Source organism: Mastomys coucha, unplaced genomic scaffold (genome assembly GCF_008632895.1).
Source record: "Mastomys coucha isolate ucsf_1 unplaced genomic scaffold, UCSF_Mcou_1 pScaffold1, whole genome shotgun sequence".
Taxonomy (NCBI): Eukaryota; Metazoa; Chordata; class Mammalia; order Rodentia; family Muridae; genus Mastomys; species Mastomys coucha.
Genome location: NW_022196891.1, coordinates 86,955,261 through 86,964,559, shown reverse-complemented (window position 1 = coordinate 86,964,559; position 9,299 = coordinate 86,955,261). Strand labels below are relative to the sequence as shown.

At 49.3% G+C, this 9,299-nt stretch overlaps 1 protein-coding gene across 4 annotated transcripts in view; it reads right to left on the bottom strand.

Moving 5' to 3' along the window:
* Positions 1-9,299, bottom strand: part of Ptpn14 (protein tyrosine phosphatase non-receptor type 14) — a 150,962-nt gene that overhangs the window by 53,906 nt on the left and 87,757 nt on the right. For all 4 annotated transcript variants that reach the window (XM_031338535.1, XM_031338563.1, XM_031338546.1 and 1 more), the window contains exons 4-5: positions 3,010-3,107; positions 232-299 (exon numbers count right to left, since the gene is read on the bottom strand). In XM_031338535.1, coding sequence (XP_031194395.1) covers positions 232-299; positions 3,010-3,107 — 166 coding nt within the window. The remainder of the gene's footprint in view (positions 1-231; positions 300-3,009; positions 3,108-9,299) is intronic.

The window sequence follows — 9,299 nt, the reverse complement described above, 5'->3', positions numbered from 1 at the left end:
TGTGGGGGAGGGGTCAGGAAGTGTGGGGAGGGGATCAGGAAGTGTGGGGGGAGGGGATCAGGAAGTATTTTGAGGTGGGAAGATGCACCCTTCTACTCCTGGTACTTCATAACACTTGTCCCTATTATTAAACTGTGCAGACCTCCTCCCTAGGAAGCACAGAGAATTTTCAAAATAAAGAATAAAATGTCCGAAGAAAGTAAGATCCCGAGAGAAACGAAATGAACTCACCATAGGAAAGAGCACATACTCTCGGAGGAATTCTTGGGAATCAAATTGGTCATAGTCTCCGAAGTCAGCTGAGAAGGAAAGTTGGGGAAACAACAGCAGTCGTTACATGAAGATAAAGACGGGTAGGCACAGCAAGCTGTGCCCACATCCCCCCTTCCACTGCGCTCTCCGCTGCCCCATTAAACAACATCAGAGCCAAGGCCTATCTTCTCTGGGCCTGACTTTAACCTAGCAACTGTCAGTACTGGCATGTGAACTCCACTAGATGATTTTTAGAAAGAGCGAGGGAATTTGGAAGCAAGCCCTAATGGCTATTTAAAGACTTTCACACAAACCTGTGTTTGTTTGTTGACTGTGTACCAGGCTGGTATCGTATCCCTGTCTGCCAAGGGGACTTTCTAAGTCAAGGTTAATATGGAGAAATGTAGCTGGAAATGTGTCTGCAGCTGGAAACCCCCCCCCCCTGCTGTAAATCACCCTTGGCAGGCAGCCTCGAGAATCTTCACACCTCCCGAACACATTTACATGTCCCAAGATGCCAGGAACCCTGTTTCTCCCCGTTGCCATCTCACTGTGATATGGGGAGCACGTGCAAACGGAGTCTGTAGAAATGCCTTGCCCTTCTCTGCTTCGCTTTTACAAAAACCAACCTCATATTGGATCTCTCAATACAAAAGCACTTAGCAGCAAAGTGAGGAGAAGAGGGGCTGCATGGACCACAGAGAAGCCAACAGGACAGAGACAGTGGAGCTCCCCCTACAGAGTGCAGCTGTCACTCGGGTAAGGAGCTCAGACCAGGCAGAGAGGGTTTGCTGAGCCTGTCTCAAGTTCAATCCCCCGGTATCACGGATCAGCTCTTTCACTACTATGGGCATGGTCTGTCTAATGGCCCCACAGGGACTGTTAGAAAAATGAGAGAGAGAGAGAGAGAGAGAGAGAGAGAGAGAGAGAGAGAGAGAGAGAGAGAGAGAGGGAGAGGGAGAGAGAGAGAAAAAGGGGAGAGAGAGAGAAAAAGGGGAGAGAGAGAGAAGGAGAGAGAAGGAGAGAGGGGGGAGAGAGGGGGAAAGAGAGAGGGAGAGAGAGGGGGGAGAGAGAGAAGGAGAGAGGGGGAGAGAGAGGGAGGGAGAGGGAGAGAGGGAGAGAGAGAGGGAGAGAGAGAGGGAGAGAGAGAGGGAAAGAGAGAGGGGGGAGACAGAGAGAGAGAGCACGAGCGCACTGGATGCATGTGTGCAGGTGCAAATTCATCCATGTGTGTGCACAAGGAGGCAAGAAGCCAATCTCTAGTCTTTCTCAATTGCTTCTGCAACCTTATCTTATGAGACAGGATCTCCCACTGAATCTGAAGTGTTCTGTCCAGCAAGCCCTCAGAAGCCTCCTGTCTATGCCCTCTCACACACACACACAGACGAGCTCAGCTTTATGTGGGTTCTTGGGGAACCAAATTCAGGCCCTCACCCTTGCAAGGTAGCACTTTACCTGTGAACCATCTCCCCAGGCCAGGAGAACCATACTTTAACATTAATTATATACTTAAAGGAAGTTTCATCATACAGACAAAATAGTTCACTTCAAGGACCCAATAAAAAGGGAATCCAGACTGAATCCACCAACTTCCTCAAAGGTCTTCCAATACCCAGGGTGCTTGGAATTCACCAAATGAGGGAGCAGTGAGGAGAGTACACATGAGGAACAGGAAGACAAGCCTCTCACAGACCAAAGGTGCAGTGTGAAGATGAATGGCACACTGTGTGCTCCCAGTCCTCTGCCACTTGGGGTTGGAGAGATGATGACTTGGCAGTTAAGAACACGTGCTGTTCTTGGAGACATGGGTTAGTTCCCAACACCCATATGGTGGCTCACAAAGATCTAACTCAAGTTGTGGTGGATCTGATGCCCTCTTCTGGCCTCCCCAGGCATTGCACACACAGTACACATACACACATATAGGCACACACTATTTTCAATATGAGCAAATGCATTTAAACCACCGTTTGATTGATAGATAGATAGATAGATAGATAGATAGATAGATAGATAGATAGACAGACAGACAGACAGAGAAAGAGACATATAGACAAACTGCAGAAGATCTGGAGAATGGTTTGCTGGCTTAGAGTATTTGTTGTTCTTCTAGGATACCCGAGTTTGATTCCCAGCACCTATGTGTGGTGACTCACAGCCACCTGCAACTATAGCCCCAATGGAGCCGACACCCTCTGCTGGCCCCTACACACACCCAGAACACACTCACACATGTACACATAAATAAAAATTAAAATAGAAACCACACAAAGTGACACATTCTACAATGTAGTAAAGATTGAAAATAGCTGGAGAGGTTGAAAGACAAGTCCCTGGTCATACATACGCCATCACCTAAAACTCTCTTGTAAACACTCTTACAGGAATATTGGTTAACGCTACTGTACTTTAAGTAGTGACAGTAACTTATTCACACTATCAGGATATAGAATATGACCATACCGTACAGAGGAATAATCCTGAGAAAATGTCCTCCACACTCTGAAAGGCAGCTTCAATCACAGGTAGGATTTAAAAAACTATTATTCTTCAGTTAGAACCAGAACCAAACAAGCACTGACTGATTCGAAAGCAGCTTCAAGAAATCCCTCCCCCGTCGCCCCAAATCACTAATTTTTCATCTTAATGCAGAACCAGGGTTAGGCTCAGCCAGGGGTTGCTTAACCAAATCTAACTGTCCGTTGTGGGAGTGCATAATGAGGCGGGAGACGGAAGCCCACCAGAGGGAGGCCTTACCTTGCACAGCTAAGCCAGCTAGCCGGATCACCTGCTCCAGGGAGCACCGCAACCGTCCTTCAAGCACATCTTTTTTGACTTGCAGGTAATACTGATATCTGTTATGGGAAGAGAGGACCAACTGTAAACACTGACACCGGGACCCGTTCCCGGCAGGATGTACGGATGACGCTGGGGATGTCTCCTACAGAAGACGGACAGTGGCCTCTGCCCCTAGGTCCCTCTGTTCCATAGCAGGTGCTGAAGCCAGTTCACTGTGCGTGGGAACATGCTCATCCGACGGATGGCTGGTGGGCCTCGGGGTGAACAGTGACCAGGAAGGTCGCGGCCACACTCAACAGTGCCCTCTTTCGGTGGCTTAATTAGCAATTTGATATAAATCTAGGATCACTCAACAGGTGGCCCTTTCTGCGTGTGTTTGGGGAGGGGACTATATTGATTGCCCTAAGTGAAGTAGAAATAACATTTTAAAATAATAAACCTGAATCTTAAAAAAATAAAATAAAAATTTATAAATGCAAAACTCTGGTAGGCCCGATTACTAACTGGTCAAATAACGTGGGATTTTGCCGAAGCTTCCCAGAGTGAGGTGTAACCTCACATGCCTGAGACCCATGAACATGTAGCTGATTTTCACTTTCCAACCTGGAGTACTTTTTTCCAAAAGCAAACTGTATACCGACAGAACATGCAGCCTCCTAAGGTCAGAAGCTGGAACAGTGTGCGCTGCCCCTGCTGACAAAACCACTCCTTCAGAATGGCCCACAGGAAAAACCTCCAGGCAGATGCTTGCTTTCAGGGCCCCCACGGTCACCTCTCTGACCAGACTGCCCCTGCCATTCTGTCCGAAATACTGGCAGCCATTTTGTTCCTGGTAAGAATCGCTCTGTAGTATAGCTTAACTTTGACAGCTCTGTCTGGGAACTCAAAAGCCACCTCAAGCCTAGTTTCCCTAGACATGGGGAACTGATTATGGCAGGTGTGCCTGCATACCACAGGTGCAGTGACACTCTGACAGAGAGGCTGCTGGAGGGGAAGCCATTGTTTCTCTGCCCACCCCAGCCCAGCCCGCCTGGGTCTCTAGGGCAGGGAAAGACACAAGACAAGACAAAACCAAACAAAACAGGTTAGTCTCTGGTGGGAAAAACCTAGCCTCAGATCTGAAGGGCAAACACTGGGAGTTAATCAAATGCAATATGCGACAGAAGACTAACTTTTGTTTCCTGTTCCCACCTGATCTTTTATCTGATAAATTTATAACCATTTTACAGGTTTCACCATTCAGTCAGGCTTCTTCCACCTGCCATTATCATTTGGCTGTATCAATGAATGACCTGTATCAATGAATGGCCTCCACTGAGCTTTAGAGGCCAGCCCAGCAGAAAACCTTTGTCTGCTTATCCATCAGAGGCCACCACACCTCCGTGGACACTGCTCTGTCCTTAACTGTCACCACAGTTCAGATTCCTCTTATCCCCATGTCCTAGCACACGGAGAAGGAATTAAGACACAAGAACTTACCACCATAGTCATTTGCTGGCTATCGGAAGTCAGACTCTCCAACTCCGGTAAGTGCGCAGATTGAGGGAGGAAATGCCAAGATAAATACTAAACCCAGTGAAACCAAGGGCATTGTAGGGAAGGGGAGGAGGGAAAGAGATAGAAAAGGGGAAGGAGAATGAGGGGGGTGAGTAAGGGAGGAAGAGAGAGGGAGGGGGAAGGGAGAGAGGGGGAGGGAAGGGAGGAGGGAGGGACAGAGAAAGAGACAGGGGGAAGGGAACTGTATGTATGTGGGTGGGTGCAAATTCCATCCATATGTGTGCACATGGAGACAAGAAGCCAATCTCTGGTCTTTCTCAATTGCTTCTGCAGCCTTATCTTAGGAGACAGGGTCTTCCACTGAATCTAAAGTGCTCAGTGTTCTGTCCAGCAAGCCCCCAGAATCCTCCTGTCTATGCCACGGAAGGGAGGAAGATGGAGGAACGGAGGGAGACGGAGGAAGGGGAAGAGGGAGGGACAGACTGATTCTTAGGGTATTTAATGACAGTACCTACATGGCAGAGGGAAAAGGAAGCTACAACTTGTTCATTCCTTGGAATCTGAACAAATAACTCTGAAGCACAACTTTATGAACTTAGAGTCTTAATAAGAGTGCATCAAAACGCCCAACACTAAGAACCCCAGGGTGGCCACAGTAAAGCATGCTTCAGTTGCATCCTCTGGCATCCTGATCTGTTCTGTGCGGAGCACCAATTCCCCAACTCATACTTCCCAGTTTTCATATCTCTCCCAAAGAGAGAGAATGGCATGCTGGCCCCGTGTACCATGGTCCATAGCCACGCGCTCGCCTGTCTCCCCTCTGAGCCAGGGTACAGTCATAACCCCAGTTTCTCTGTCCTTTCATATTGCAGGAACCCAGCAAGGCTTCACATTTACCCCCCTTTGCTTGGAGGAGCACATCCCTCTCCAAGACAGGCAAAGCTTGCATCGCCTTATTTAAACACATTATTATTTAAACCCACGGGATGCTGGTGCTTAAAAACTAACAGCATGAATCTGGAATCTCAGCACTCAAGGGGCTCAGACCAGAAGAGATCATACATCCAAGGCCAGCCCAGGCTATCTAGTGGACTCTGGGGTAGCCTGGGCTGTACAGTGAGGCCTTGTATCAAAAACAGAAGGAAGCACTGCTAAGTGCCAGTGCACCTCCGGGAAGGCAGCTCCGTGAGTCTGAGGAGGGGCTGAGGACTGTGACTCCAGAAGGATGCTTCTCATCTCAGACACACTGTACGGCCGCAGTGACTTCTACACCCACCCTTCAAGGCTCTGCACTCGGACGCCCTCTGCCATCTTGCTCACGGCATCCCCGGGCCAGTTCTCCAGGGAGCGATGTCTCACTTGCTCCAGGTAACCTTCTCTTCAAGAGACCCCGGGAAGTGCCTGGGAGTCTTTTTGTGGAGGTGCTTTCATCTCTGCAACCCCGGCAGTTCTTAGAGGGAGGAAACGGAGCGAGTAAGAGGGTCCTTAAGTTATCAAAACCCCTTTTAAGTGCCAAGGGTTCACTGTGAAAGCAGACGCATCTTTGAAGAAGAGCCCCTTGGAGCCTGAGGATCCTACTTTCAAAACTCAGAGGATGAGCGCAGAAAGGGCGACAAGGGAGAGGTGTCAGCTTCGCCCCATGGGCCACACAGAGTCTCTCCAGGAATTTGACAGGGCATCAAAACCAAAATCAAACCCCCCTAAGATCCTGCGAGCAGGCCCTCAGGCTGAAAGCACCTTCAAGTTTACTGAGGAAAGCTACAGTGGAGTTCTCAAAACTGACCAACGTGGTGGCGGGGAAGGGGACTTCAGCTGGGAAAGGAGGCAAAGAGCTCACCCCCTCCTACTAATCACACAACGTCTGAATCTCCCCGGACACCCCTCCTCTGCTGTTTGTGGTTTCCATTTATTTTCAGTCCTTCAAGTCAGAGGGGCAGGCAGGTACCAGCATGAACTTAGGAAGCACTTCCTGGGAGCACTTCCTGAGAGCACTTCCTGGGAGCACTTCCTGGGAGGATGAATGCAAAACGTGCCGTCTCCTTGGGGAGGACCACCATGCCCCAGTCTTTTGCCTCACGGTGACCCCCAATCAGTCTGTCATAGTTCTTTACTGTGCTGTCTTACGGGGCAGTCTTCCAATACCCAGCGTGGGGTGGGATGGGTAGGGGATGTTTGTAAAGATGCCACCCGTGACCCAGAATGGAAGCTATCTCCCATGTCACCCCGGAAGGGAAAAGGAGCAGCCAAGTGGCTGTCAGTAGATTCAGTTGGGGACCAGATCAATAACCAAGAAATCCACTAATTCAGCAAAGCAGCAGCTCCCCTCCTCCTGAGCCTGACTTCTGCTATGCATTGACATCTAGTTCGTGTCGTGACTGCGTTCTGGATAGGATCTCACGGATCCCAGGCTGGCCTCCAACTCCCTACGCAACCAAGGATGACCTTGAACCCCTGTCCTTCCTATCTTTACCTCCTAAAAGCGTGAGCCACCATGCCTGATATGTACTGCTGAGGACCGAGCCCAGAACTGCTTCATGCTAGGGAAGCTCCCTATCTACTGGGCCACACTCCAGCCCACATACATGGCAGCTTCTATTCAGATCATCCTGTGACAGGAAACAGTGACTCCGACCTACAGCAAGGAACACTGGAATGCTCCATACACATAGGCTGGCGTGCGCCTGTGCTTGGATGCAGTATCAGAGATGTAGTATGTTCTACCTGGAAGCCATCCAGAGTACAGAGACCTCCGAGCATTGACATGTGCGGCCACCACACGAGACTTTGGCAACAGTTACTAGTAAGACCGAAGGGGGGAAAAAAAAGAACAAAATTTGAACTACTTTAGAAATTATTTGCTTGCTTTATTTCCCCACTGAAAGCTCCTTTGTAAAATAAAAAATGGCGTCCCACAGGATTTGAGAGCAGAGCTGGCGTTCTGTTTTTAGAACATCGTTGGGCTCCTCTCTGTTTTGGTTAGAGATACAACTCTTCTAACTGCAGTAAAGTAAAACTGTGGGTCCTATTTTGGAAACATACAATTTCATGGAAGTACACCCCACCCTGTCAGCCCTGTGGGTGGAAAGGAAAAATCCAGCCAGCCAATCCTCATGCCAGGAAATGAAGCGCAGCCAAGTTTCCAAAGAGGTCCTCTTTGAATCTAAGCTTGCAAAGAAAACGCTAAAACATTCCTCATACTCAATGTCCTCCAGGCATCCCATCTGGCTATGGAGTCCCAGGGGCTGGGTTTAGGTTACAGGCCGGCTCTCCCTCTGCACGAATCGGGGTATGATTCTATGTGTTAAATAAAAGTTAATTTTCCTCAGTTCATTTTCCATCTTGATTTTAATCTAAAGCAAAAATTCATTTATCCAGTAAATGTTAGTTTCCCTGTGTGATGAAGACAAGGGTCCCAACACTCGCTTTGGCTAAACATGGTAACTGGGAGCTGACAGATGCTCTGAGCTAGGCTGGGGGCAGAGGGGTGGGGTGGGGAGGGGCGGTCCTCCATTCTGAATGTCCATACTCCATGGCATGAACAACTTTTCCAACTTCCTTCTTCCCCTAGGACTCCGAACTGGAGTTTTGTTTATTTTTAAATGCTAAACTTGGCCAAGGCAATGAAGCACTCAGTATTCTGACGGAGGTATGGCGAACTCCCTAAGAAACCACACAGCTTAACATTATTACACTTCAAGACCTGTGGGTCCCCTCATCTCCATTTTAATTCACCTGACAGGAGTCTGCCTGTGTGTTGCTACACTTGCAGGTTCGTCCCTTCTGGTTGAGAAATGCCTGTGGTAGCCTACAAAGCAAGGCCTGCCTTCCAGCAGAACCAGGAACTCAAAGGTTGAGGACACGTACGTAGCTTTGAGAGGATGGTTCCCACCCCTCCCCCAACAGAAGCCTTCATTCCAAGTCTAGGGCGGCAGAAGATCCCCAAGTTGGGAAGAGCCCATCAGGATAGCAAAGCTTTCAGACCTGGATTTGTCCTGGCTGCCATGCAAGAACACCATGCATCCTCACCATGACCGGCAGGGTGGAGGCAGAAGGGTGGAGGACTGTTAGGGTGCTGTATGTAGACGCTTGTTTGGAGGGCCCCACCCCCAACGCTAGATGACCTCCTTTTCTGGTAACAGTGTTGGGCTAATGGAGTGTGGCCGCAAATGGCCACAACTCTCTAGCAGACATCTTCAGGGCCCGTGTGGTTCCTATTTCCCTCTGTCCTGAAATCTTCAGTATGCAAGAAGGGACTTGTGTTGCTCCTGTATTCCAGACAAAGGTGACTCTGGAAACAGCGTCAGTATCGGGTGAGCAGATGAAGTATGCGGGGCACAGTCCTCTGACCGTGAGCGCGACACAGATCTGGGGGCCATAAACTGATGCTGTATGGTTGAGCCTAAACAGGGAAGTCAGACGAGCTTAACCCTTCCATGTGGACAGCAGGAAACTGTTCCAAGAGACTGACTCGTCTTAAACGAAAAGCCAGGTGGCATCATCGCCTCTAAGCAGGGCCAACCATAGACATAAAGAGGGGAGCCCTCCTTCTCCCTGAAATCCCCAAATAAAAATGAAACTGAAAACAACACTAACCGGGATGTGTGTGGCCCATGCTTCTGAGGAACGCTTGCAGAGACTGGCCCTTCCTCACAAGGCCTGTGTGTGCCTCAACATCAGTGAGGCTAGCCTGGGAATGTACTCAGAGTGGGCTATCAGTGAGGTTAGCCTGGGAATGTACTCAGAGTGGGCTA